Source organism: Punctularia strigosozonata, assembly GCF_000264995.1.
Source record: "Punctularia strigosozonata HHB-11173 SS5 unplaced genomic scaffold PUNSTscaffold_7, whole genome shotgun sequence".
Taxonomy (NCBI): Eukaryota; Fungi; Basidiomycota; class Agaricomycetes; order Corticiales; family Punctulariaceae; genus Punctularia; species Punctularia strigosozonata.
The window spans coordinates 1738867-1766211 of NW_006767439.1; the positions used below are offsets into that span (position 1 = coordinate 1738867).

Consider the following 27345-nt stretch of genomic DNA (forward strand, 5'->3'; position numbering starts at 1 on the left):
AGTCATCCGGGCGGTGGCGTTAGCGGTGCAAACGCTCCGTTTTATCTTCGGGTAACATGTACAACATTGCACCATACCATCCCATCAATGGACTCTCCGATACATTATCTCGTTCATATCATCCTATAGACTAAGGAGATAGTACGACATCTCGAGATGCGGTCCGGCAAGAAGAAGACGCAGGAGGGTATGAGAGAATAAACCTAGTACATAGCCTACTTTATGCAACCATGCTCATACTGTACATGTAAACGTGACGACGGCGTGTACGACCACGGGAGAGAGAAAAGAAAAACCAATGTTGAGAAGCGAACGAACGAGACGACGGCAACCAGCCAGTCAGTGTATATACTTGCATGGCAGCCACGGAGGAGCAGCCTAGCCTGTTTATCAACCACCGCCTCCGCCGTCCACCGCGTCCCAAGACCGCTTCGCGCCCACTTTGCCGACCGGCCCGACGACATCATTGCTCAACCTCCATCCGCCCAGCGAACTCGGAGCGCTCGTCGACACGCTCCTCGCGTTCCGGGCAGCCGGGTTCTCTCCCAACGTCAAGCCAGCCGCCGAACTCCTCCGCGACGCACCACCGCCGCCTCTCGCCGCCCGCTCGGCCGCGGCGAGCGACGCCTCGAGCGCCTCGACCTCCTCCTGCAGGCGCAGGTTGCGGAAGCGCAGCTGCTGCAGCTCAAAGTGCCAGCTCGAGTCGCGCGACGTGTCGAGCTCCTCGAACAGGTTGGCCGACGGCGGGTGGACGCTGGACGAAGGCGGCGCCATGGACGACGCCGGCGCGAACGCCGCGACGCGCACCTGGACCACGACGGGCGCCGCGGCGCTCGGCTGAGGCACGTCCCGCCGCGCGCGCGCGAACGACGAATCCCACTCGTCCGAGTGGAAGAGCGCCACGTCCACCTCTCTGCCGCGCATCCTGCACCGCATCCTCCTGATCGCCTCGCCCGCCCGGCTCTCCGTCTCCTTGACCGCGTTCCTGATCACGCGCGCGGACTCGCCGTCGTCGTCGTCGTCGACGAGCTCGACGAGGGACCGCCCGATCACCTCGCCGACGCCGTAGCCCGTCATGTGCTTCACGCCCGCGCTCGCGACGAGCATCGTCCCGCCCGGGCCGAGCATACCCCAAAACTCGCCGTCGGCAAGCTCCGCCTTGTCCGCCGAGGAAGACGCGGGCGGTCGGACGCCCGCCGCCTGCGTGACGCGCCGCCAGTCGACGGAGGGCATGTTGCGCCGGCGGCCGGACAGGATGATGGCTTTGCGGCCTTTTCCGGGTTCGACGTGCAGCCGGCCGCGACATTCGATCCAAACGTAGTGCCCGTCCTTGTGCCTCGCGCGGAAGAGCAGGTCGACCGGCTTGGGCGGGGCCGATGCTACCTGCTACGGAGACGCGAGACGAACGTCAGCGCACGGGAACCGCGTATCTCGTCCGTCCCGGCCCAACTCACGGGAACGGCGACAGACTTGCCCTCTCCATCGTCTTTGGCCGCGGCGGCAGTGGTCAAGGATGGGTTAGGCCCAGAAGACTCTTTAAGCTCGCGCATCAGGGGGACAATATCCGCCTGGAGGCAATAATCCGTTATAGATTTGCCTATAACGGGGTTAGACCGGATAGCATATGAAATACCATGCAATCTCAAAACAATACGTACCTGTCAGTTCGGCGGCGTCCCAGCCCAATACTCGGGAGACGGTGGGGGCGCAGTAGAGAAAGGCGCCCTTGAGGGAGAGGACGTGGATAAAGTCGGGCGAGGAGTTCAGGACGACGGAGGGCAGAGCGTCTGAAAGAAAAAAAAATGAATATTTCGCGGGAAGCTGTCACCAATGCGCATATACGCACCGATACCGATCGCATCGTTCTGTTCGACGGCCGTCTTGTCCTCTGAATGAGACAACGAACGCAAGAATGCCTCGCTGCTCAACAACTGCCGCAAGTCGTTCGCTACGGCGCTCCTAGACACGGTGTGAGCCTTGCTCCTGCCGCTGCCGACGTTCGGCCCTTGGGCGGTCGAAGCGTAATTGACGACGTAGCTGCCGTCCTTCAGTCGCTGCAAAATGGCGTTCGGCTGCTGGGTGAGATCGACCTGGAAACCGACGACAAAGGCGGCCTCTTCGCCGGGCGCCGGCGGGACGGGGATAAGGGAGACGAGGTTGACGAACGCGTGGCCGCCCCTTTTGTAATTGATGAGCGACACCTGGCACTCTTTGCCGGCGGCGAGGGCCTTGTGCATCGTGCGCACGCTCTCGGGGCTCGTCCACTTGCGCTCGTCGGCGCGCTGGACGTTGCCTCCCGGGGCCTGGAGAAAGCGGCAGTTCCTGCCGAGGACGTCGGCTTCGGGGTAGCCGGTGAGCTGGAGGAAGGTGGGCGAGGCATATATGATGGGCTGATCGAAGCGACGGGTGTCGACGACGGTGAAGGCGCAGGTGAGGTCGACGGGGCCGAGCGTGATGGACGGGTTGGGCCGGTGGACGACGCGGGCGAGGAGGGAAAGGAGGTCGAAGCCGGAGGAGGAGTAGATGGGGAGCCCGAACGTGGACGGGTGGTTGAGGAGCGGGAAATGCGACTGCTGTGCCTGCGGCGGGGCGGACGCGGCGGGCCAATGGAGGCTGCTGGGGGGCGCGGGGGACGCGGCGTAGGCGGCAGACGAGTCGAGGTAGGAGTCGACGACATCCTGGCTCTCGCTCGATCCCGGGCTGCGATAGACCGTCTCCCCAAAGCTGGCAGCGGGCCGTCAGCGACGCGATCTTTGCCGTCCAGGACGGGGCGCGCAAATACTCACTCCGAGGAAAAGTTGTTGGTGAACCAGGCCTGGCTCAGCGAGCTGGACGAGCCAAAGCCGGCGGCGAGGAGGCCTGCGGGGAGGACCTCTGCGCCTCCGCCATGAGCGAGGGTCGGGGGGCCGCCGAGGACAAAGTTGGGGAGCTGGAACTGGAGGCCAGCGGGCGCGGGGTGCTCGGCGAGTGGGCGGTGTTGGTGGGGCGCCTGGGAGGACGCGGGGTCGTCCTGGAAGTATCGGTCGAAGGGCATGGTGCTCGCGGTCATGGCGGGGGGGGGGGGGTCAGAGGCCGAACTTCATGCGAGGAGGGCGAACGCGCGAGGGGAGGCCATAACGCCCCACCGGTTACCCCTCGTCCGCCTGGCTGACAGAAGGGCGTGCGCGAAGAAGGCGCCACGGTCGCCTCTTTGGGCAACGCCGCCTGCTGTCAACTGCACCCGGCCATCCGCCCCGATCGCAGCCCCCTTGCCGTTTCGGGTAGGAATCGCCATATGCGCGCTGCTTCCCGGCCCAAACGCGCGCTCCTCGCCGCCAAGGATACCTCCCGTTGCCCGGTCTAGACCGCATTGGTGTCTCGTCGGGCAACCTTCAGCAGGCGCCGTGGATGTCGTGTCCGTTACGAGACAGAACGCTGATAAATTGCTTCCAGCAACATTTCGTCTGCTTCCAGACGCGCACACACACACACACCGTTGCTCCGTCAAGCGTGTTGCGGCTCGTCCTTGTTTTGTCCAGGACCCTAGGTCAGCGCGTATATGCACGCAATATCTTCACCTCCTGGATCTCATAGACTCATACCCGCCACCTTGCCTCCGCTCGTGCCGAAAGCTAATCGAGTGCCTACTATCGTTATCGCCTCGCCGTCCTCCGCCGGAGATCCATCTGTCACCACGCAGCAAACTGATCCGTCCATGTCTGCGATCGACTGTGGCCAACCGTCGTCCACGCCACAGGTCGGCCTGTCTTGCATGATGCCCTAATCCGGCCAGAAGCCGTCGTTCCGCCCCAGGTTTGCACATTAACAAGACCACTCTATCCTCGGTATCCTTGTTTCCCTATCTCAAGTGCAGCAAGGACACGCTTGCAACGTCACAGCACCGAAACCCTCTCTCCTGCCTCTCGGTCTCCAAACCGCACCACCTCCGGAAATAATCTCTCTCATCTCCCCCGGGGCCTTTTCACCGCTCGCCCCTCGTGCCGGATCTGCACTTACGGCATGCCCCAACACCCCCCGGTTCTCATACACGTGCCGTCTCCTCGCCACCGCCCGGGAGCAAAGTTCAATGCAATACAGGCCCCACCCTGTCCTTATCTCATACTTGGCCTCGCCAACCCTTGTGACGTTCTAGGGAAACCCGGGTTTTGCGTATCGCAACGCGACGGCCGTCCCTGGACGGACAGAAAATCCTGACGAATTTCCGACCACACATCACATACAAACTCGGAAACAGCTTACGACGGAGAAGTCGCCACTGCCCGGTCCTTCGTTCCAACTCTGTCCAGCGGACGCTTTTTTTTTCACTGAAAGGAAACGCAATTGGTTCCCAGCGCACACGTACTTTATGCTTCGCTTGGTCGTACGTGTCGCACCCACCGAGACCGTATCCATCGATTTCTCGAGCATATCATCTGCATCCATATCTGCGGTCCCGTCCATCTTCGCCCACCTCATGTTATTTTTATTTTTTCTTCCTGTGCCTGCAACGCGTGCATTCGAACATAGCCCGTCCTGAGAAGCTCTCGCATCGATTCTCTTCAATCATCCGATCTCGGAACGGTTCTGCTACGTGCACTTCCACACAAGGAAGGGTCGCGTTGTTGCACCCCCGACCGTCTTCTCTATCGTCAATCTTCAGCCCTTTACACAGGTAGTGTGCGACCGTTGGCATCAGATGGTCGGAAGGACCACATTGTTTTGTGTGTGTGTGTATCTCGGCGTTCCCGCAGTAGGGAAAACCCGTAAGTATCAGGTCGACCTCACGTATCGTCGTTCGCCCGGAGACAGCTCGATCTGGAAACAGAAAGGTGCAACCCTGACACGCAGATCTGTGATATGCCGGCATGAAAGAGAGAACCCAGATGGCCTCATGGGGGTCACCCCCGAAAGAAACTTGAAAGAAAGACTCGGAAAAACGACGACAACTTGAACTTAACACCTCGCAGGCGAGTGGGCGTTAATCTTTTCCCCTTCCGCATGTGCTCCTCCATCCAGGCTGTTGCATCAGATATTGGATTTTCCGCGAGGACCGCCTACTTGCGCCACGCAAACACGCGACTGCATTCTCCTTATGGCGCGGACCGGATGAATGTCGTCGCACGACGTGTCCGGCTTCATCGTAAAAACGGATAGACAAAAATCACGACTCAATTCTCCGATAGTATTGCTTTTTTTTCCCCCCGGGTCCGGGGGGAGGCCGCCAGTTATGGCCGTTGGACCGCTCTCTTTCAGGAGCAATAGCATACTGTATGGGTGTTCATGGAATTTACCTTGTTCTATTACGCGCATACTGTCTGTGTTCGCCCTGTACCAGCGCGCGGAACATGCATTGTGGAGAAAGAGATCGGGCTCGCACGTTTCCGTTTTCCTGTCCATCGCATTGAAAGCGTTTAAAAGACAAACAAATGAATACCGGCCCAGAATGGCCTGCCGGAGAAGAAATATGGATCGGGGAGTCACGAACAACCGTCGCATACCCCGTCCGACCAGCCCCTCCCGGGCTATCAAAGGCGTGCAGAATGCGAGCAGACCGCACGACGATAGCAGAGTTGGAACGACGCACACAACGCAGGAGCTTCAGGGTCGAAAAACGCGAACGGGGTGACGATAGCATGGAAATATGAACCGCAAAGGCGGTGAACGAAAGATGCGAATAAACGAGGGAGGCGAGGGGAGGCGAGTGGATGTTCGTTCATTCCTGGCTGGCGAGCAGCACATCCCAGGGAGGAAGGTCGAATATGGACGGAAGGTCGGCCCAAATTCTCGTCTGGGCGTCCAGCATGCGCGAGATCCAGTATCGACAGCACTTGTCGCACCACCCCGTGGCCGATTTGGCCTCTTTGACGGAGCCGATGTCGATAAGCACCCGGCAGCTTAAACCCTCCTCCTCCGGCAGGCTCCACAGCCGGGCAAGCATTCTCCACTGGCCTGGCTGGCAATGTGACGGGGTCGAGCACCCCGGCCAACCGTCTGGACAGGTTGAGAGTGCGCCAAGCATCTGCAGCCGCTGCCTATGGCCCAAATTCACCCTTCCGAGGATGCAGGATCGTCGGTCCCTGTCGTTGACGGTCGCAACGGTACCATCCGCGAGCATCTGACCGTTCACGATGTCTTCGAGGGAAGTGGCAGCGCAGTAGCAGTATAAAGCGGTAGGAAGGAGCGATAGCGCGTTGACCTCCCTCGCAAGATTGACGATGGCGTGCGCGGGTATGTCGGTCACCGCTCGATCCTGTTGCCTCTCGCGAACTTTCCAGTCCGATAGCGAACTCGGATACGACAAGGACAGGTGGGCTATGCATCGCTCGCGCAGGAACGAGACGGCGTATTTGGAGGCAAGCCGCAGTATGCCCGCGACGACTGGATATGGTGTAGCGATGTCACTGCGGTAGAAACTGTGATAGCAAGAAATCCGTGACGTCAGTCGGAATAGCAGTTGATGGCGTAAGAAGGCGAGCATATGCACCTCACATCGTTGATGGCGTGCAGAAAGTATCTTAGATCATCCACGTCGTCGTGCAAATGTACAATGGGACATTCGTCGTATGACTCTGCATCTGCGAGCGGTTGCGGTACGGCGAACAGATCGGCCCATATGGGCGAGTTGCGGGCCAAGATGCCGCGATACAGACGGAAAACGACTCCTCCAGCTTCCAGTATGACGTTTCTATCTTCAAACCACAGGTCTTCATAATGACGGTAGGCCATCGGTTCAGCTGGCCACGAGCATTGCAAAGCGGCAGGTCAACAGTGTTTGTAACGCGCGCCGCGCAAAGTTATCGATACATCGCTCTTACTCAACGCAATGTTATGCAAGGCCTAAAACGTCACACATCACGCCATGCAGTGAAACATAACATCAAGTTGTCTCCGGGTAGACAAATACGGAACAATACACATTACAGTGCAAATCTGTAAGGCCTCAATCTCTACGCGGGTGCCCCATAGATCAAGGACAGACACGCATGAGCGCACCGTCGCCCCTCCGACTAAAGAAGGACGAGCGGGACAGATAAGGACTGATTAATCTCTGCCCTCTTTCCCCTAACCAGCGCCCACCGAACAGGACGCCGCAGTGAATAAAGGGCATGCATATCACTTACACGGCCACCCAAGCTGCTGGAAGTATAGCGCGCCGTCGAGCATATCGTTATCGCATGATATAGCATAAGCTAGTTACACCGAAGTGACATGACAGCGCAAACGCATAGTACACCTGAACGATAATTCAATATGCGGCACAATCGCGAGGGGTACGACGTACCATCTACCGTACACCCCACCTAACAAATCCAAGGAACAAACGCTCAAGCACGCAGTTGAGCGCGGAGGTTGTCCTCGAGCTTGCCCTTGGGGCGGATGTACTGGACGTAGGCACCGTCCTGGAGCACGCGCTTCTCACTCTTGAGGCGGAGGTATTCCTCCCGGTTGACGTTGGTGAAGCCCCACTTCTTGGAGACGATGATCTTCTGGCGACCAGGGAACTTGTAGCGAGCGCGGCGGAGGGCCTCATGAACAACCGCGGCGTTGGTATCCTTGGTGCGGATGGAAAGGATGATCTGGCCGATGTTGACACGAGCAACAGTGCCGTAAGGCTTGCCCCAGGCACCACGCATACCGGTTTGCAGACTGTCCAATGACTACGTCAACAACTTGAACATTCTCGAAAACAAGCAAATCCCACCGATCAGCACCGGCGCAGCTCAACATCTTGTTGATACGCAGGACATGGAAGGGGTGGACACGGACACGCAGATGGAACGAGTCCTTGCCGGAGGTCTTGGTGACGTATTTGTTCGCGCAGATGCGGGCGGCTTCGAGCGCCTCGGAGGAAAGTTGCTCATACTCGTCGGAGACGAGGTGGACGCAGTACGGGAAATCGTCAACGGAGGCGCGCTTACGGCCGAGATCGAAGATACGAATCTAATCGAACACGAAGCATCTCAGAAACCAGAGCCTGGAGCCAGATGCAACTTGGCATACCTTCGGGTCGGGGACACCACGGTTGTAGCGCGACTTAGGGTAGGGCTTGTTCTTGCAGTAGCGGTAGCAGCGAGCAGGACGGCGACCCATCGTTACAACTGTTGAAGAGGGTTAATCTGAAAATACGACGTCAGCGCTCGTACGACCAATGCTCTCGCGGACGCCCCGGGGGATCCATAGCCATCCATCGCGACCGTCCTTCCAGCCCGTATCGTCCCATCAAACCCCCGCTCTCAGTCCCCTGCCTAGCAACGTCATCCAACTCGAACCGAACCCATCCATCCCGGGTTTGCGTGCCAACGTGCGACTCTTCAAGAAATACGACGGCAATGATCTGACAGACTCACAAAAACGGGTTTGGAGGGGAATGCCGCGAGCGAGGGCGCCGCCTGCGAGCCTTTTGAGTGAGCGCGGAGGATTAGAAAGCAACGGCGCTGACTGAGCTGCTGTGGCTGTGCCCACCATTTATGGAACTCAAGGCTCCGATTGACTCTTTCGCGATCGTATACTACTAATGGGCATTCGGGGTTGGGCTCATACCCGTTGTTGCTTGCAAATCCTCTTTATTACCTATGACTATGACTTCGTGGCCGGAATTCATCATGATGTCCGGACGCTGCCCTTTCATCAACCATTCGGAGCTCCGGCCGCTCAGAGCAACCCATGGAAAAACATGACCGGTGACCGTTCGACCGACGACTGTCTCTGATACTTAGTAGGAAGGGGGGGGAGGCGAGATGAAATGCGGGGCACGAAGTTACTATGCTATTGCTTGCTCAGCTGCAGCCCTGGGTACCGGAGCGGTCTTGGTGCCTTCAGTGAACCATCGCAAGCTTTCCGCATTGCAGAAATACTCCAAATGTAGGCGATCCTGAGTTCACGACCTAAGTAAGTACATCTGAATCGACGTTCACAAGTCATGTATCTTGAAGACATCTCGTTGATTCCTGGGTGTAGCCGTCTATATAAACTACCACCGAGCTGGGCCCAGAGCGACGTCAATCATTCGTCGAACACTACCTCCGCTCCTTCAAATACCCATACACAAATAAGGTGGCCCAACGCCCCGGAGGTAGCCCTTTCGCGTAGCTTCCGAATAGCTGAATCGAGCGCTCGAGGAATCATCCCTGGGTCCTCATATTCGCCCTTCAACAGTGCTTCATGTACCTCCTTCGCCTCGCTGGCCCCTCCAAGTCGTACATTTCCCTCGAACCCGAGTCAGTTAAGTTACTTTTGGGCACTAGAAGCGTGGCTTACCACATGGTTCCCACCAGACTTGAGTCCCGCAAACAACATCGACCCGGTTAGATGCACAATTTCGTCCGGCAGACCTTCGTCTCCCGCGGCCGATTCGCATGCACTGAGGAATGTGAAGAATTCCCGAGGCATCCTACTTCTTGCTATGTCAGCTATCGTTTCATCGCAAACCCGCTGCTCAGAGCGCAAAACCGCTGCTCAGAGGATCACTACGGTCCTACTTTGCGTGGCAAGCAAAGCGGACGATGGACTCTTGGCTCATTGCTTCGCACTCATCTGCGACTGTCGGGGAGGCATTCGTGGTTTGGGCACTTCTTCTGTCCTCCAACGATCATGGTTATGTCCACGCCGGAAAATCTACTTAGGTCCATCATCGGGAATTGGTAGTAATACAACCTGGACTGGAAGGACATACCGCAGCGATCTTTGAACAATGTTCGCTTGACGATCTAGAAGGGAGGGCATTAGAGGGTAAAACCTGCCGTGGGCCAGCTCATCTCGGTGCACATATGGCACAGAGGAAGCTTTAACGCTGCATCCGAGTGCGGCGTACATGCGATGTTGCAGGTTGCTTGCGTTTCCGGTATGTTCGAAAGGAGGGTAACAAAGGGCGAGTGCCATCCGGTGTCTCTGCTTAACAGAGCGACTTGCATAGCGTTGACAACTTTTCGAGGCCGTAGTATTTAGTGCCAATTTCTAGCTCAAAATGCCCAACGAGTGAGCTGCTCACACATGAGCTCGGTATATCTTACGTCGCCTCTAGCTAGCATACTTCGAGGCTATTCGCATCCGCCCAAGCTTGCATGCACTCCGCAGAGTGGAATGTGAGACTAACATTTAGCAGTGTAATTTCAAGCGCAAGTGTCCGGTAAGTAAGTACATACTCGAAGACGGCGTCATCAATCCCGGCCTGCAAGCCGGGACGACGCGCATCGAGCAAATGATTTGTCAGCAAATTGCCCGTGCGCGTCAGTCAAGGTCAATCAAGAACGATGTTGTTCGCCGGCTTGGAATGCTCCACCGACTCTCTGCGGCTCACGCAGGACGACCGTTCTTGAGATTCTACGCCTCGAAATCCCCGTCGACATCCTCCAGGCTCTCCCTCCTCGCCCGCCGCTGTACTTACGCTGCCGCCGGGCTTGGCGTTCTATGGCTCGCCGATACAGAGTTCTTAGCATCTTCCGGGGCGAGAAATATACGAACATTATGCACGGTGCGCTCGTACTCTGAACACTTTTCAAAATAAGGAACTGAAGCTCTCGCGACGCTTAGTGTCTGGTCATCACAGTCGACTACAAGATGAACTTCAAGCCGGAGAAAGCTGCTACCATCCCGAACTTGCACGAACGCGTAGCTGACCGGATATATAACCTCATTATGGCCAATGGTGGAATGTACATCAAAATAGGTATGGATGCTTTCGTTCGCTCACATATACGGCCGTGAAGTGCGAGCTCACGATACTCTATTCATAGGTCAGGCGATAGGAAACAATGCCGCGTTGCTTCCTCCCGCTATGCAGGAGAGATTTTCCAAGCTTTTTGATGACGCTCCTCAAGTACCTTACTCTCAGGTGGAGAAGGTGTTCTATCGGTACGCTCGTAGTCTCATCTCATTTGCCCGTCCTTCACTTGCTCTTGCACTTCTTGTCTCTGGTTTTTGACATCTTCGTCACCCTGTAACATTCTTGAAGACTTGATCATATGTGTGTTCGAAGCGCTGACACTCCTTTCTGCAGGGAATTTGGCAAACCGCCAGCGGGTCCCGATGGCGTATTTGAGTATTTCGAAGAGACCGCGGCTGCCAGCGCTTCTATTGCGCAGGTTCATCGCGCAAAGCTCAAACATCCCGTGCGTATTTCCTGTCTCCCTGCCGCGGCGGCACGTTGACGATGCACGTTCAGGAAGGTAATGGCGCTTGGGTGGCGGTGAAGATACAAAAGCCGGAGGTCAATACGCAGGTCGAATGGGACCTCATGGCCTACAAGCTTGTTATCTATTTGTATGAATGGGCCTTCGATCTCCCAGTTACTGCATTCGTAGGTATGTTATGCCGATCCTGTCCTCAACATGTACTTTTCTCAACCCTTTGCCAGACTACACCTGCCGACAATTCCGCCAGGAATTGGACTTCAACAAAGAAGTCAACAACGCTCGGCTGATGTCCGCCGCTATCGACTCCGACCCGCGTATATCCGGGCGCGTCTACGTTCCGAAGGTGTACCCCGAATATTCAACCCACAGGGTGATGACTGCCGAATGGATCGACGGGATCCGGCTCAGTAGCAAGCGCGAGATCAAGCGCTTGATGGGCGAGGACGTGCCTCCCGCACCCTCTGACGCTGCCGACACGCTACCTTCTTTCACGTCTGCAGCATACGGATCCTGGGCGCGCTCAAACATCCTCCCCCTTCAAGGTGGGACAGAGTCCATTATGAAGACTATGGTAGAGCTCTTCTCTGCACAAATATTCGAATGGGGGATCGTCCATTGCGATCCTCATCCGGGCAACATTATCATCCGGCCACGCCCCTCCTCGTCCAATCCTTCCACGTGGACCCGCGAACCGCAGCTGGTTCTCCTCGACCACGGCCTGTACGAGTTCCTGCCCCCTGGCTTCCGTCGCCAGTACGCGCACCTGTGGAAGAGTCTCCTTACGGGCGATTTCGGTGCCATCAAGGAGATAGCGGACGACTGGGGCTTTGGGGCTCCCGACGTATTCGCCACTACTACGTTGTTGCGGCCTATGCGATTCAAAGATCCTAACAACACCACGCCGTCGGTCGGCACGGGTATTCTGGACGACGGCCTCAACCCGTACGAGCGAGGTGTAAGGATGAAAGCAAAGATGAAAGAGTTTCTTCAGGACACGGATAAGGTTCCTCGGGAATTGATCTTCGTCATGCGGAACATGCGAATCGTGCAGGGTACGTTACCGCTGCATGTCTGCCGATGCCTCCGTTCACCTCAACCCGTTCTTTGCAGGCAATAACCAGACTTTCGGCTCTCCGGTGAACCGCATCAAAATCACCGGACTTTCCGCGTCTCGCGCGCTCACCACCTCACCCGGCCTGCGGTTTACTGAGAGACTCCATGAGTATTGGCGATACCTTATCTTCCGTACGGTCATGTTCTCCCTCGACGTGGCGTTTCAAGCGAGCCGATTTCGGCAGTGGTGGAGGCAGAAACTAGGCTTCGCCAGCGAGGGTTTCGAGGATGAACTCGAGCGGACTATGCGTGGCATCGCCAAACGCGATTTTGGTTTAGAGATTAGCCACGCGGCGTTCCAAGGTTAAACGGGCAATATCCTGTATGATTTAATATTTGTGGATGGCGGCAGGTGTTTAATCTACTTGTCCCGCGAACGACTACAGTAAAACGGTGATAATCATGTCCCGAACCGAAGACATAGACGTACAAGCCACTAGAGAGATTAAGGAAAGGAGGTTTAAGTTACGAGCGTATGCGTAACATCGAAAGCGATGCATAGGTGGAGAGCAAGACGGTTTCAAGGGAATGTTTCGGCACTATTGGTATTGGGTATCACAGATCCGTGCCCACAGCGTCCACCACGTAAAGGACCTGCTGGGGCCTGACAAAGAGTCCTCTTGATTCTTGATTCGAGACGTCCGATATGGCAGGAGACACGCTCCGCATGCGCTTGCTGCGGTCGACGCTCAACTCGGCTCCTCCCCGCTTCAAACTTCTGTTCATCACCGTCTGCTTCCAATCGACCGCCCTCCGCCGGCTGGCGGTCGTCTGGTCTCCGTAGCCATCCCACTGCGATTCCGTGCCCAGGTCGAAATAGCGGATACCGCCCCACGTCCCGTCGTGCCACTGGCGGCCTTCCAGTTTGTCTGTCGGCCAGCTGTCGTTCACCGGCACCTCGACGCCGACCCAAGGCCCCGTCTCGCCCTTCACTTCTCCGATGTACCGCGCGTATGCGCGGAAGCGGGCGCGTTTAGAGGCGATGATGCAAGGAATGCCGACATCGAGGGTGTCTCCCGGCGGAGAAAGGGCGCTTACCGCGCGCTGAGTCACGACGGAGGACTCTTTGATGGTATCGTTCGAAGCCTTGCGTTTCAGCGAACCGTCGCCGAGCGAGGGCGTGCTGGCAGAGGACGCCGTCTCCGGCGGCGTGGGCGGCAGCGTTGATGTCGACTTCGTCGGCTTGATGGTCCCGCCAGCGCCCGTGGTCGCACGCGCTTTCCCGGTGATTTTAGCAGGAGTCTCGGCAACCGTGCTTTTCCTATCTACGGTTCGCCTGGATTGTGTGCTCCGCGCTGCGGTGGAGGTAGTCGATACATTCGAGCGTATAGACGCCTGTGACGGTGACTTCAACTTCGGCGTCTCTGGAGCTGCGCCCACGCGCGTCGAACGAACCGACGCGGCGGATGCGGTCGAGGCGGTGCTCGTCCTCCTCGTCGTATTCCTGGGCGGAGCGAGCCCAGGAGACCTTGCGCTCGCGGCGCTGGCCGTGCTCGCGGTCGAGATCCTCCTATTTCTGGGACTCAGGAGCGGCGAGGTCGGGACGACGGCGGACTGCGTCCCGAGCGAGGTCGTGATCTCGGACGCCGTCTTGAACTCGGTGCTGCCCGCGCTGGCGGTCGACATGGTCGAGTTCGGTCGCGACGAGTCGGAGGGAGGCGGTTTGAGCGTCGACGGGCCCGCTCTGGAGGTGCGCACCGTCGAAGCGGTCGAAACGACGGACGTGAACGACGCCGCGCTGCTCCGGACGGACGCCGCCGTCGGGGTCCGGGAGGAGGCCTTGCGCGCCGTGGACGGGGATGTGACTTTCGAGTCCCTGCTCGCCAACGAGCTGCTCGACGCCGCCGGAGTCAGTTTGGAATCTGGTCTCGGGCCGGGAGGAGGTGCGATGCTTGTCCGCCCTCCGCTAACGTTACGCCTAGCTGGCGCCGTGCTCGTGATCGCTCTGCTCTTGGTCGACATCGTGCTCCGCGCGATCGAGTGCACCGATGGTGCCGTGCGACCGCCGGTGGGACTGAGCGCGCCATTGCGCCCGGGGGTTGGGCTCGCGATGTTCCTGGACGCCACGCTCCTGGGGATGGAGCGCATGCTTTCGCCATCAAAGTCGCCGCGCGTTTGCGGTCGTGTCGTCCTCGCAGGCCCCTTGATCTGGTGATCGGGGTTGAGGAGCTCCTCCACGGGCACGTCGATCTCGTCGCTGATCTCCTTGACCGCCCAGCTCTCGAGGGAATCGAAGCCGCCCTGGTCCCTGACGCCGAACCAGCGTTTGCGTAACCAGCGAAGGACGTCGGTCCGCAGCTGCTCCACCTGTACGCGTACGTGAGACGTCGCGCTGACCACGGTCTCGCCTTGATCGTTCACGCGGAGCAAGATGGACGACACGAGCGCCTTGGTGACGGACGGTCAGCGCCGCGCGTTCCAGAATCGGGCTGCCGAGGACGTACCTGATAAAGAACACCGGCGTTCGACTCGGAGAGGCCTCTCCGGCAAGCGTCCATGACCATCGCGACCCGCTCGGCGTCCTCGAACCTGACCCCGTCCGCGTCGACGATCTCGACCCATTCCGGTTGCTCAAAGCACTGCACCGCGTCCTTGCACAGACACTCATCCACGACGCTCCGCGCCTTCTCCAGCATGTCGCGCACGGTGTCCGCCCAGTCCTCGATCACCTTGCCGACCTTGTCCAGACCCGAGTTGGCCGCCCACAGCAGCGGGAACACGTTCATCGGCAGCGTCCGCTTGCCCACGCCCTTGAGCACGCCGCCCCGCGTGCCCTGGGAGAGCGCGGCGAACTCGGCGTTGCACCAGCCGTCGCCGAACAGGCCGACGAGGGCGCGCCGCGCGCCGCGCTCGAGGTACTTGTTGCCGACGTCGTCCCGGACGGCGAACTCGAGCACCCTCGGCGCGCGCCGGGCGCACTGCCGGCAGCGACACCCGCCCACGCCCCATTTTCCGCCCGTGACGCGTTCGTACTCGGAGAACTCGAGGAAGGCGTGGAAGAGGCCGTGCATCATCTCCTGGACGATCCGCGCCTGGATCTCGTCGTGCAGCGCGTCGAGCTGGAGGTAGAGGGCGGAGAGGAGGATGTGGAAGGCGGTGTCGAGGTCGTACGTGCGGTGGGAGAAGATGAGGGTGCCGGTGTAGATGTACCCGAGGGTGAAGTGGAGGGAGGCGGGCGTGAACGGGGGCGACGGGAGGGTGAGGGTTTGGATCTCCTTTTCCCGCTCGCGCTCGCGCTCGGCGGAGGTGCTCGCGACCGAGCTCGCGAGCGACTTGGGAGGGGTGGAGACCGGGACGGGTTTCCCGTCGCCCCATTTGAGCAGCGCCGTATAAAAGTAAGGAGACCGAGAGACGAGCATGAAGCGATGGGAGGAGAAAATCGCCGTGGAGGTCTCGTGGTTGGCGGAGGAGAAGGAGCCGGTGAGGGCGATGCGGATGTCGGAGTAGAGGCGGGAGCGCCACATGAAGACGAGGTCCTTTCGAAGCTTGTCGACGCGCGATTCTTCCGCGGTGAGTTCGTCCGTGTCGGCATCTCTGCGTCACCGATCGGTCAGAGCAGACTCAGGCCGAGATAAGTCGGGGGAAGTATAACGTACGGCGACTTGGCATCGGCGGCATCAAACAGGAACTCGAACGCGGCGCCGAAGTTCTTGCCGGTGTAGAGGTATTCGAGCTCGTGAGCAAACAGGGTGGGATTCATTGTCGTCGGAAAGCGCGTGAGCACGCCGACGGTGGTCATCGTCGTCGCGATCGTGCGCTGACTCGGCGCGGGCGAATGGCTGCGGGGGAGATGGCCGACGCTGGCGTTGAGGCCATGTCCGGAGGCGTATCCGGGGGAGGGCGATCGGCTGGGGTAGTCGATGGCGAGACTGCCGCCGAGGTTGTGATGGACGGAGAGGGCGAGGGAGGGGGTGGACAGCTGGGGGTACGGGGGCGGGGACGACGAGTACGGCTGGGGCGTCGGGGAGGATATAGGAGCGGGTCGGAACGAGAAGTATCTCGCCTGGAACGACGGCGGGGCGCGGGCGTAGACGATGGCTGGGGCGGGGGGGGGGGGTGTCAGTGTTCTGCGCTCGGGTCGAGGACGGGAGTGGACCGACCCTTGTGGCCCCAGACCTCCTCGACGGGCCCGCCCTCGTCGCCCTCGGGCTGGAGCTCCCAGACGACGTCCGGGAAACGCTCAGACGCGTGCTGGAACAACGTCTCGAGATCCTCTTGCCACTTGTCGGTGCTCCGCGCGATCGCGTCTAGCAGCGACGGCGGCGTCTTGGCCGTCGACGAGCCCGTGGTGACTAGGCTCATGGGTACAGTGCGCGTCGGGAGGGTGATCGCAGGGATGTGATAGCCGCCAGGATGGAAAGGAACGAAGTGAAAGCAGAAACGGGAACGAGAGACTCAGCGGGAAAGAAACGAGGATGAGGTAACTATAACAGCCCGGAAACACGAGGCGGCGTTTGCTCTTGCGCTCGCACGAATACAAATCCCACATATTTATCGCAAGTCTACTGTCTTTCTCAACATGGTCGATTCCCGAGATGCATTCCCTTGGTACATGGAAACCGTCGGCTCGTCTCCGGATGCTCCTCTCGCGCAGCGCGTCGTCTGGATCGTTTACCTTTGAATCGTCTCGGAAGAGCTCCTTGTTCCTCGCAGACTCGAGTACACCAGGCTATGGTCAATCGACGTTCGCGCCCACCCCGGGTCCTCCTTCGCCTCTCCTCGAGCACCGCAGACGTTGGGCGTCCAAGGAGGCCGTCCCAGCAAGCACCTCGACCGGTCCAGGGCATATCTCCCCCACAAGCTGAACTTGTAATACCGGCAGCAAATCCTCGAACGGGAGGGCACGACACCGTCTTGCAAGACCACCAGCGCCCTTCGGTCCGAGTTGGCGCCTTTACCCCCTCCCGCCTCTATCCTACCTGCCTGGCTTGGGTCGAGACTTCCGAGTACCCAGCGGGCGGAGGGCCAAGCAGGTGCATCCTCCTCAGGCTTTCCTAACTCCTTCCCTCAAGCTTCGTCCGCGACACTCACTTCCCCTCCTCCTCGTCAAGGCTAAATACGAAAGTATGCTCGGTCTCGACTAGGATCGCGAAGGTGAGGCTGGGTAAATGAACGTCAACGCGAAATCCATATCGATACGTTGCTATGCCGTATCGTAGCACTCTGTGAATCCATATCTATCCCATACTCCATCAACAGACAAACGTGAGTCTGCAGGACCTGTCCTCGATTTATACAAACGGACGCGATACATGATGACCCAGCACGTTGCCAAGCACTTTATAATCTAGCTTCCGCTGTAACATACAGGCCCGATCCGAAGTGGTGTTTTTTTTTTCGGCGCCCCGTCGATGCACAACGGTCTATCCGAAACTCTCCCTCACGGTCCTCGATCGGCGCATACTCAAGTCAGGTCGAGAGGGGGGTGCCGCTCCTCGTTTTCTACGCTCGATGTCCTCCGAGTGCTACATCCGACATCCAACATGAGATGCGATATATCGTTGCATGCGCCCAGCTGGCCCGCAACCGGCGCTTCGTCTACCGCAGACCATGCGCCGAGCAGCAAAGAAAAAGGCAAATATCCGCGTCGTGTCCCGCCGACAGCCCCGGCTGACTTTCACGGCTGGACAGATCAAAAGCATAAGTCGGGCTACCGATGATCCAAGAATCGCGGAGTGAAAGCTGCACGGCGAACAACTCGAGTAACGGAGAGCGTCGAGTAAGACGAAGGAACGCGTACGATGCAAAAATCATTAAGGGCACGTCGAGGTTGCGCCAGATGAATACAGTAAGCACAGCTGCCGGAACGCGTGCGTCAACGCCCGTCCGAACAACGACGTGGGGCGAACGCATAAAAAGACTCACTCGACCAGCCTAAGCGCACGGAAGGAAGGAAGGAAGGAAAGGAAGAAAAAAAATCGTTCGCGCGGGGCTTTCATCTATCCGCTCGCGACACAACCCCCTTGCTCCCGTCCGACGCGGGTTCGTACACGATCTCCCCGTCCTTCCCCCTCGTGAACGCCGGCGTATGCGCGCGGGCCGAAGCCCCCCTCGCCGCGCTCGAGCTCTCGTCCACCTCGAGCTCCCGGATCAGCGCTTCCGCGGCCTTGGCGCGCTTGCCCTGCAGCAGTGGGATGTCGAGCGCCTCGGGCGAGCCTTCGTTCCATCGCTGTGAGAAGAAACGAGAGAGAAAATGTGAGCGAGCGTTCCGCGTCGTCGTCGTCGTCGTCGGAGGAGGAGGATGGAGGACGGAGGACGGAGGACGGAGGACGGAGGACGGAGGACGGAGGACGGAGGACGGAGGACGGAGGACGGAGGACGGAGGACGGAGGACGGAGGACGGAGGACGGAAGAGGAACGCACCCGGAAATCCAGCTTCGCCTGAGTAAAGTACTCTCCCCCGTTCATGCTCCTCGTCCGCACCCGCGGCACCTCCTCCACCACCGCGCTCGGCTTGACCGTCAACGCCACGTAAGGCTTCATCTGAAGGTTTCCCCGGCGGGATGTCAGTCTCCCCACCGCCCGACGAGCGAGCGCCTTTTAAACGCGAAAAAAAAAAGTATTAAAACGAAAAACGAACCGCAGAGTTGACGATCTGGTCGATGGGCGGCGCCACGAACACCCTCACTTTCTCGTCGAGGAGACGGTACTTGGCCTTTCCCCGCACGACGTGTTTTCCGGGCGCGCCGGTGCGGTGTCCACCCGGCAGGTACGCTTGCCTGGTGCCTATACGAAACGAGCGTTAAACGTTCAAACCGCGACGTCGGTGGGTGTGCGATGGCATTGGTGTGAGGACGCACCCTTGTAGTAGTCTTTGTTGCCGCGCTTGGGCGTCAGCGGCCTCCGCGAGGCTTTCGAGAACCGAGCCAGAGTGGGGAACATGGCCACGACAGAAACACGAATGCAATACTTCCTGAATATTACCCGCCACACCCAAAGGAGGTTGGCACGTGACCCGAGACCTGGCGCTGCGGGGGACACGGCAACGCTGGTCTCGTTAACACGGAAGTCGCAGACATTCATCTCAGCAGTCTCCAGCGCGCCGGCTCGATGTCGGATGATTTCTTGAAGCTGGTCTCTTCCGCCAACCCCGCCGCCCGCGCGCGCGGCCAGTACCGGCCCACCAACGACGACCCCTTCGCCGGGCCCAGCGGCGGCGGCGGCTACGACCGCAGCCCGGGCACCGCGCCCAGCAGTCGTCAGGTCCGAGACACACCATCCACCGTCATCGTCACCTCGCATCCGAGCTCGCTGACCGTGCACGCCACAGATGGACCCTTTCTTCGACGACGACGATCTCGACGCCCCCGACTCCGCGTTCGGCGGCAACCCGGTCGCGATGCGGAGCACGGACACCGGCCTGTCCAAGCTCCCGCTCTCCGGCAACGCCGCCTCCTTCGCGGGCGCGGGGCCGTCCCAGTCCACCCTGAACACCTTTGATAACAACAGCAAACCCGGCGCCGGCGGCATGGGCAAGGCCTGGACGTTCGACGACGACGACGAACCCGGCATGTCGGCGCTTCAATATTCGGACGGCGGTACCGCCGCCGCCGCCGCCGCAGGCCCGTACGGGGGCGCCGGGTCGGGCCTGCGGACGGTGAAGAGGAAGCGGGCGAGGAGGCAGTGGAAGTGGCCATGGGCGAAGGAAAAGGTGCTCGGGGGCGAGCGCGTCGTGCCGCTCAACGGCGAGTCGGCGGGCGCCCCGGGCCAGGACGAATTCTGCTCCAACTACGTGAGCACGAGCAAGTACAACGTCGTCACTTTTGTCCCCAAGTTCTTCGCCGGTGCGTCGCGCTAGTTTAACACGCATGATCCACGTCTCCTCGCCCGTTCCCGTTTTCCCCTCCCAACGAGCTGACGGCTTGCCGCAGAACAATTCAGCAAATACGCCAACCTCTTCTTCTTATTCACCGCATGTATACAACAGATACCAGGCGTATCACCCACGAACAGGTGCCTTTGCCCATTTTCCAAGGAACGCCGACGCCAAACTGACGGAGAAACATCTAGATATACAACAATCGCTCCCCTTTCGGTCGTGCTACTCGCCAGCGCGTTCAAAGAAGTCGGCGAAGATTTGGTGCGTGGATCCTGTTCGTCCTGGGAAGTCGACATCCGTCGAACATACATTTCCATCACGCAGAAACGCCATCAATCCGACGCCGAACTCAACACGCGCAAGACCAAGGTGTTACAGCCCGGCGCCTCGTTCGCCGACGAGAGCTGGGAAAACGTGCAGGCAAGTCCTGGATCGTGCCCAGCCATTTCGCCGAGCTCCCCCCCCCCCCTTTCCGTTTCATCGTTAACCGCTCCCCGCTTACCATTCACCCACTCGCTCAGGTCGGAGACATCGTCCGCCTCGAATCGGATGACTTTATCCCTGCCGACCTCGTGCTCATATCCTCCTCCGAGCCCGAGGGCCTGTGCTATATAGAAACCAGTAACCTAGACGGGTAAGCACCTTTACCTGTCCGCGATTTCCGTCCGGACCTGACTCATCTTGCTTACCTTGGCAGAGAAACCAATCTGAAGATCAAGCAGGCGTCACCGCAAACCTCCTCCCTCACCGCACCCCACCTCGTCGTTTCGACGAGGTACCATTGTTTATCCGCAAAGAACCACTGAAAGGTCGTAGGGATGAGCGATCAGCAGACGACCGCGAGGCGAGCGCACGTACGGATCGTATGCTACTGCCGATGGTCGATCCCAGCGACAGAGCGAGGAGCAAGATGAACAAGAAGATGATCTGGACGTTGACCTGCCGTTCGACGGCCGTGCGCTTGATCGGCGCCGCGCTGTAAGGAGAGGGGGGCGGAGAAAAAAAAAGAAGAAAAAGAGAATGATTTCAGCACGGGCTCCATCGCGCAGGGGAAAGGGCGGCGGCGGCCAGACGGCCCCCCCCTCAGGATTTTTCACTCACGTCGCGTTCCGCATCAACTTGGTCTCGTGGCCGGTGAAGACGACGAGGCCGTACACCCATGGCGTGTTGCGGATCTGGGCGCCGCGGAGCAGGAGCTGGTCCGGGCCGAGCGGGACCTGCTTCGGCACGCCTGAAGGACCGACCGCAGTTAGCTCCGGGGGAGGGGAGAATTGGGGGACGTCCGGCTTACCATTCGGAGTGACGAGGTCGAGGGTGCCCTCGAAAGTGTATAGCGAGTTATTCGGCTGTTCGCTCCGGAGGGAGCCGCGGAGGGAGGAGTCTTCGCTGAGCGGCCGGGCCAAGGGATTCATCGAAGGTCAGTGCAGTTCTAGCGTTAGTTGGCCGATCGAACCGAAACGCTCATGGAACCCGCCCCAGACATCCTCACCTTCATCATCCTGTACAACAACCTCATCCCCATCTCGCTCATCGTCACGATGGAGGTGGTCAAGTTCCAGCAGGCGCAGCTCATCAACTCCGACCTCGACATGTACTACGCCAAGACGGACACGCCCGCGCTCTGCCGGACCTCGTCCCTCGTCGAGGAGCTCGGCCAGATCGAGTACGTCTTCTCGGACAAGACCGGCACGTTGACCCGGAACGAGATGGAGTTCCGGTGCTGCTCGATCGCGGGCGTGCCGTACGCGGACGAGGTGGAGGAGGGCAAGGAGGGCTGGAAGAGCTTCGCGGAGCTGCGCGGCCTCGCGGAGGGAAGCTCGAACCCGTTCGTGGACGCGCCCCGGGGCGAGGAAGGGCGGGAGCGCGAGGTCGTCAACGAGTTTCTGAGCCTGTTGGCCGTGTGCCATACCGTCATCCCCGAGGTCAAGAACGAGAAGATCGTGTACCAGGCGAGCAGTCCCGACGAGGCCGCGCTGGTGGCCGGCGCGGAGTTGCTCGGATACCAGTTCCACGTACGTTGCCCCCGGGTCTCGGTGTTTTTTGCGCGCCTTTTGGTAACTGACGAGGAGGACCGCGCAGACGCGTAAACCAAAGTCCGTGTTCGTCAACATGCACGGCTCCTCGCGCGAATTCGAGATCCTCAACGTGTGCGAGTTCAACTCGACGCGGAAACGGATGTCGACCGTCGTTCGCGGTCCGGACGGGAAGATCAAGCTCTACTGCAAGGGCGCGGACACCGTGATCCTGGAAAGGCTGAGCAAGGACCAACCTTACACCGAGAAAACCCTGCAGCACCTCGAGGTTCGTTCCTGCTCGTCGTCTTTCGCCGGTGCACGCGGGTGCTGATGCGCGAACGCGGTCCGTTAGGATTACGCGACGGAAGGGCTTCGGACGCTCTGCATCGCCTATCGCGATATCTCCGACGCGGAGTATCGTCAGTGGGCGGCCATGTACGACCAGGCCGCGGCGACGATCAACGGACGAGGCGACGCCTTGGACAAGGCGGCGGAAGCTATCGAGAAGGACATGTTCCTCCTCGGAGCCACTGCGATCGAGGACAAGCTGCAAGAGGGTGTTCCTGATACCATCCACACTCTCCAGATGGCCGGCATAAAGGTCTATAACGTGCGCTGTCTTGTGGACCTCTCGCAGCTGACACAAGTCGATAGGTGTGGGTATTGACCGGTGACCGTCAGGAAACAGCGATCAACATCGGCATGTCCTGCCGTCTCATCTCGGAGTCCATGAATATGGTATGCCCGCGTGGTACTGAATGATACGGACGGGCACTCATGCTTCGACAGGTCATCGTGAACGAGGAGACGGCTCAGGCAACTGAGGAATTCATCATGAAGCGTCTCACCGCTATCAAGAACCAACGCAGCGCAGGCGAAACGGAGGATCTGGCGTTGATCATCGGTAAGTATCGTGCAGCGATGCGTCCCGGTGCTCTCTAACACCCGTCGTGGGCAGACGGCAAGAGTCTCACATTTGCGCTGGAGAAACCGTTGAACAAGTCGTTCCTGGAGCTCGCTATCATGTGCAAGGCCGTCGTCTGCTGTGGGTCAGACCAATGGTCAAACGGTCGCAATACTGATTTTTCATCAGGCCGTGTGTCGCCTCTGCAGAAAGCTCTTGTGGTCAAGCTCGTGAAGAAGAACCAGAAGTCGATCTTGCTGGCCATTGGCGATGGTGCTAACGATGTCAGCATGATCCAAGCCGCTCATGTTGGTGTCGGCATATCCGGTCTGGAGGTAAGGGCCACGAACGTCCGCGGACGAGTCTGTATTCATGATCGGCAATCCAGGGTTTGCAAGCGGCGCGTTCTTCCGACGTAGCGATATCTCAATTCCGATATCTCAAGAAGCTGCTTCTGGTTCACGGCGCATGGAGCTACACCCGACTTTCCAAGCTCATCCTCTGTACGTCCGTCCCGAGCTTATCTGTAACCGATAGCTCACGCAAGCTTCAGATTCCTTCTACAAGAATATCGTTCTATATATGACGCAGTTTTGGGTAAGATGATCGACTATGACGTCAGTTGCCCGTACTAAAGCCAAACTCGCAGTTTTCGTTCTTCAACAACTTCTCAGGGCAGATCGCTTATGAGTCCTGGACTCTATCCTTGTACAACGTGCTCTTCACCGTGCTTCCACCCCTCGTCATCGGCATCTTCGATCAGTTCGTCTCGGCGCGGATATTGGACCGGTATCCACAGCTGTATACCCTCGGTCAAAAGAATACCTTTTTCACTCGCACTGCCTTCTGGCAATGGGTAGCGAACGCGCTATGGCATAGCCTGGTGAGCTTGCTTGCGATATCTCTGTCCATTAGCTAATCGCAGACTTGATAGATCCTCTTTGCGTTTTCCGTCATCCTGTGGTGGGGCGACTTGAAGCAATCGAGCGGTCTCGACACCGGTCACTGGTTCTGGGGAACGACGCTCTACCTCGCGGTCCTGTTGACTGTCCTGGGGAAAGCCGCTCTCATTTCCGAGTGAGTATTTTCCCCGACGTTGCCAATCGTTGCTCAACATGTTCCATCCAGCCTGTGGACCAAGTACACAGTAGCAGGTACGAAGTATCTATCACCTTAGTCACAATCGTGCTGATCATCGTGTTAGCGATACCCGGTTCCTTCGCGTTTACGATGGCGTTTCTACCGTTGTATGCCACCGTCGCCCCTGCTATCGGATTCTCGACGGAGTACGAGGGCATCGTTTCACGCCTATGGACCGACGGTGTGTTCTACTTCGTACTGCTGCTCGTGCCGATCGTGTGCCTTGCCCGTGACTTCGTGTGGAAATAGTCGGTACCATTTCCACCGTTCACGGCGATCTTGCTCAACATCCGCCCTCTAGCTACCGGAGAACATACAGCCCCCTATCCTATCACATTGCCCAAGAACTCCAAAAGTACAACATTCCTGACTACCGGCCGCGGCAAGAACAGTCAGTGCTCTTTCTCCCTGCCGCTCTGCAGACTCTGACTCCCGCATAGGTTCCAAAAGGCGATCAAGAAAGTACGCGCCGTACAGCGCATGCGGCGCAATCGCGGTTTCGCATTCAGTCAGACCGAAGATGTGGGACGACAGGATCAGGCCCGACTCATCAGGGCCTACGACACTTCGAAGTCATACGCACGACCATCAGGATACTAGTTTTAGCAGTTGTTATTGATCCCAGTATTGTACCCTTCGTTCATTCCCGCTAGAGTTTTGCTCTCGGATGCTATTCGGGTGCTTATATTTGTGTGCTACTTTGCCTTCTACGCGGACTATGGAATTCAATCTTAGCCTCAGGTTTATATACTATATACCTATGTGAACATAGGTCGCCCAGCGCTCGGGAGGTAGACTGCTCTCGCGCAACCTACCAACGGCTGAATCGAGGGCACGAGCAATCAGACTGGGATCGTCATACCCGCCGCTCAGCAGCGCTTCGTGGACCTCCTTGGCCACAGCCGGTCCATCTAAATCAGACATTCCCCTTGGGGTGGTAACGATGAATTACCCTCGACTCGGACTCGGCATCAGAGTTGGTCACTCACCACATCGTGCCCACCACGGATTTGAAACCAGCGAACAATATCGACCCGGCCAAATGCACGATCTCGTCCGGAAGAGCTTCGTCTCCGGCTGTTGACTCGCATGCGCTCAGAAAGGCGAAGAAGGCCCGGGGCATCCTCACTCTAGCGATATCCGCTATTGTCAGCGTTCCTCCGTCCAGAATAAAGCCGCTGCTGAGAGGATCGTTGCGATCCTGCTTTGCGTGGCAAGCAAGGTGTACAACAGAGGCCTGACTGATTGCCTCTCGCACGTCTGAGACGGTCGTTGTGCTCATCGTGCCGCGACTGCTTTGCTCTGCTGGCGCCGCACGAGCCTCCTGGATTATGCTTACTAGGCGTTCCGGAGGATGCATGATCGCCAGCTGGGAGACTTCCTCGGCCGCCATCGGAAGGGGTTCGTTGTCTGCAACTTCCGGCTGAGCGACGAGTAGAACCTGTATGTCCGAGGGAGATGTGTTACGCTGCTTCCGTGCTTCAACAAGGGCGCCGAGAGATGGTGTATAGGAGGAGACAACGTAATCAGACGTGCACATTCCCGATGCAGTCCCTGCGGCGTGCAGCAGCAAGAAAACGAATTGACCCGTCGGGCACCACCAGAGCCGCGGGCGGATCGCTTTAGTACCCCTCCACTGAGGAACAACGCATTGGTCAGTAAAGCCACTCACTTCGGGTTTTTTGGATAACTCACTGGTAGCTTCAAGGACGTTAAGACTGGATTGACGATGTTCTCCCACAGCTCTTCCAGTATGTGAGATGTCTTCACGTTCGTGAGGTTCTTTTTCTTGATAAGCAACCGACTGGGAACGTCGTCGTCGCGATGACCTCCGTCGCCCTTGCCGGCCTTGATGTTAAAGCTTTCGCGATTCCTCGCCCTTGCAGTCCGCTGGGCATGCGTGAGTGCCTCCGACCATTTCGACGTACGAAGAGCGCCGGCATTAGGGAGCGAGACTACGTAGGTCTCCGCGTTCTCGGACGGCATGATGATACCGTAAGCAAGGTCTTCCGCGGCGATCAATAGTACTACGGGCCCTTCGGATGCAGCTGGGCATAGATCAGCAAACACGAGTGGGAGTAACAGGCGTTCGAAACCAGGGATGCGGCATGACTGTTGTAGGAGCTCTTCGAACTCGTCAACGAGTTTGCGCCGTCTGGATACTTCGCTCTCGGATATGTTGCGCGACGGGCTCAAACCAGCTTCGTCTAGGCTGGAAGATACCTCGCGCAAACGACGTGACAATTCCATTGGGAGACCGTCGAAAGGACTGCGTAACTGCAAAATGCCATTCCATAAAATTGCACGTCCGTGTTCCAAGAACTCTATGGCCATCCGCGGTTGGTGATTGGAGATCGCGTGCATGGCGGCCGTTACGGCGAGCCCCTGCGCGCCCTTGAGAATCTCGAGTCTCGATCTCACGTCCACGCCAGGATATGCCATCCGAGGCAGAAGCTTCATGGCTCTATGATGAGCATCAGAGATGGAGGTTTGGTCGTTCACCTCCGTCGCCACCGCAATGCACCGCTTGTTGAAGCTTAGTCGGTTGGCTATGGTAGAGTAAGGATGATCAGCCGCCTCCGCGTACACCCGTACACATTCCTCCGAATCGGCCTTGTCTCCTGTCATTCGGAACCGGATATGGAAGTCGTCGGCAAGGCCGGATGTTATGGCGGCGAATAGGGCTGCTCAATTGCAACTTTTGCGCTCGAGCAGGGAGGTCGGGCAAGCGAGCGAAGGGATGCCTCGAGGCTCGCTTGGGGCTCGAAGAAGCAAGAGGGCTCGCTCCCGTCATTATGCGACCTCGTGTTTGATGCCGCTCGCGCCGCCCTCCGAGCTGCAACGACCGATCCCGACGCTGGGCGCCCCGACGCCGCCGTCAACACCGACCCCGGCGCCGACACCGACACCGACACGAGGCCACCACCGTCAACTGTGTCTCTATCCATGCCCCAGGGTGGAAAACAGGCTGTTTTCCGCCCGTCTCAGATTTGGTTGATTACAGCCTACATGCATAGATTAGCAAGATATCAGTGGTCAGGAACCATCCCCACAGATTTTGAATCACAGCGCAGCCGCCAATAAAATGTTTATGATAGACACCGTGCAAGGCAGTTTGTGAGCCCAATACAATATCTCTGGGGTCAGTAACTATCTCCAAAAATCGCCCCAGGTTACCTCCATACGGCACGCATTTTGCCCGATTTATGAACCGCTTTACCGTGGGAAATGCGAATGCGCCGA

At 58.5% G+C, this 27345-nt stretch overlaps 10 protein-coding genes across 10 annotated transcripts; 2 read left to right on the forward strand and 8 right to left on the reverse strand.

Moving 5' to 3' along the window:
- Positions 1-390: 390 nt before the first annotated feature.
- PUNSTDRAFT_135060 (uncharacterized protein) lies at positions 391-3049 on the reverse strand (the record flags this gene model as incomplete). Its single annotated transcript, XM_007384572.1, has 5 exons — positions 391-1386; positions 1455-1597; positions 1659-1787; positions 1847-2724; positions 2787-3049. 5 exons carry the CDS (start codon positions 3047-3049, stop codon positions 391-393), a joined length of 2409 nt encoding a protein of 802 aa, XP_007384634.1.
- A 2318-nt stretch (positions 3050-5367) lies between these two features.
- On the reverse strand, positions 5368-6705 carry PUNSTDRAFT_144161 (uncharacterized protein; the record flags this gene model as incomplete). The annotated part of the gene is made up of 2 exons (XM_007384573.1): positions 5368-6392; positions 6464-6705. 2 exons carry the CDS (start codon positions 6703-6705, stop codon positions 5693-5695), a joined length of 942 nt encoding a protein of 313 aa, XP_007384635.1. The 3' UTR covers positions 5368-5692.
- Positions 6706-6845: 140 nt separating this feature from the next.
- PUNSTDRAFT_103551 (60S ribosomal protein L10) lies at positions 6846-8342 on the reverse strand. The gene is made up of 4 exons (XM_007384574.1): positions 7981-8342; positions 7682-7920; positions 7262-7626; positions 6846-7213 (listed from the first exon to the last, which is right to left on the reverse strand). The coding sequence occupies exons 1-3, from the start codon at positions 8068-8070 to the stop codon at positions 7305-7307; spliced, it is 651 nt and encodes a 216-aa protein (XP_007384636.1). The 5' UTR covers positions 8071-8342; the 3' UTR covers positions 6846-7213; positions 7262-7304.
- Positions 8343-8648: 306 nt separating this feature from the next.
- Positions 8649-9560, reverse strand: PUNSTDRAFT_120903 (uncharacterized protein). Its single transcript, XM_007384575.1, has 3 exons — positions 9238-9560; positions 8938-9186; positions 8649-8868 (listed from the first exon to the last, which is right to left on the reverse strand). The coding sequence occupies exons 1-2, from the start codon at positions 9367-9369 to the stop codon at positions 8983-8985; spliced, it is 336 nt and encodes a 111-aa protein (XP_007384637.1). The 5' UTR covers positions 9370-9560; the 3' UTR covers positions 8649-8868; positions 8938-8982.
- Positions 9561-10249: 689 nt separating this feature from the next.
- Positions 10250-12532, forward strand: PUNSTDRAFT_68994 (ABC1-domain-containing protein; the record flags this gene model as incomplete). Its single annotated transcript, XM_007384576.1, has 7 exons — positions 10250-10450; positions 10510-10645; positions 10713-10830; positions 10976-11100; positions 11145-11279; positions 11333-12163; positions 12222-12532. The coding sequence occupies 7 exons, from the start codon at positions 10250-10252 to the stop codon at positions 12530-12532; spliced, it is 1857 nt and encodes a 618-aa protein (XP_007384638.1).
- On the reverse strand, positions 12533-16613 carry PUNSTDRAFT_144164 (uncharacterized protein). Its single transcript, XM_007384577.1, has 4 exons — positions 16325-16613; positions 15821-16262; positions 14669-15758; positions 12533-14612 (listed from the first exon to the last, which is right to left on the reverse strand). Exons 1-4 carry the CDS (start codon positions 16524-16526, stop codon positions 12780-12782), a joined length of 3567 nt encoding a protein of 1188 aa, XP_007384639.1. The 5' UTR covers positions 16527-16613; the 3' UTR covers positions 12533-12779.
- A 1546-nt stretch (positions 16614-18159) lies between these two features.
- On the reverse strand, positions 18160-18707 carry PUNSTDRAFT_45115 (uncharacterized protein; the record flags this gene model as incomplete). Its single annotated transcript, XM_007384578.1, has 2 exons — positions 18160-18393; positions 18588-18707. 2 exons carry the CDS (start codon positions 18705-18707, stop codon positions 18160-18162), a joined length of 354 nt encoding a protein of 117 aa, XP_007384640.1.
- A 79-nt stretch (positions 18708-18786) lies between these two features.
- Positions 18787-19106, reverse strand: PUNSTDRAFT_69135 (uncharacterized protein; the record flags this gene model as incomplete). Its single annotated transcript, XM_007384579.1, has 2 exons — positions 18787-18950; positions 19025-19106. The coding sequence occupies 2 exons, from the start codon at positions 19104-19106 to the stop codon at positions 18787-18789; spliced, it is 246 nt and encodes an 81-aa protein (XP_007384641.1).
- A 559-nt stretch (positions 19107-19665) lies between these two features.
- Positions 19666-24878, forward strand: PUNSTDRAFT_52988 (aminophospholipid-transporting P-type ATPase). Its single transcript, XM_007384580.1, has 21 exons — positions 19666-20008; positions 20096-20177; positions 20235-20304; positions 20368-20463; positions 20565-20677; positions 20741-20826; positions 21523-22055; positions 22123-22344; positions 22411-22659; positions 22713-22796; positions 22848-22962; positions 23017-23103; positions 23152-23297; positions 23351-23465; positions 23516-23559; positions 23612-23845; positions 23897-24039; positions 24091-24116; positions 24167-24350; positions 24404-24493; positions 24543-24878. The coding sequence occupies exons 1-21, from the start codon at positions 19693-19695 to the stop codon at positions 24700-24702; spliced, it is 3195 nt and encodes a 1064-aa protein (XP_007384642.1). The 5' UTR covers positions 19666-19692; the 3' UTR covers positions 24703-24878.
- Positions 24879-25087: 209 nt separating this feature from the next.
- On the reverse strand, positions 25088-26730 carry PUNSTDRAFT_135069 (uncharacterized protein; the record flags this gene model as incomplete). Its single annotated transcript, XM_007384581.1, has 2 exons — positions 25088-25738; positions 25798-26730. The coding sequence occupies 2 exons, from the start codon at positions 26728-26730 to the stop codon at positions 25088-25090; spliced, it is 1584 nt and encodes a 527-aa protein (XP_007384643.1).
- Between the last annotated feature and the right edge of the window lie 615 nt (positions 26731-27345).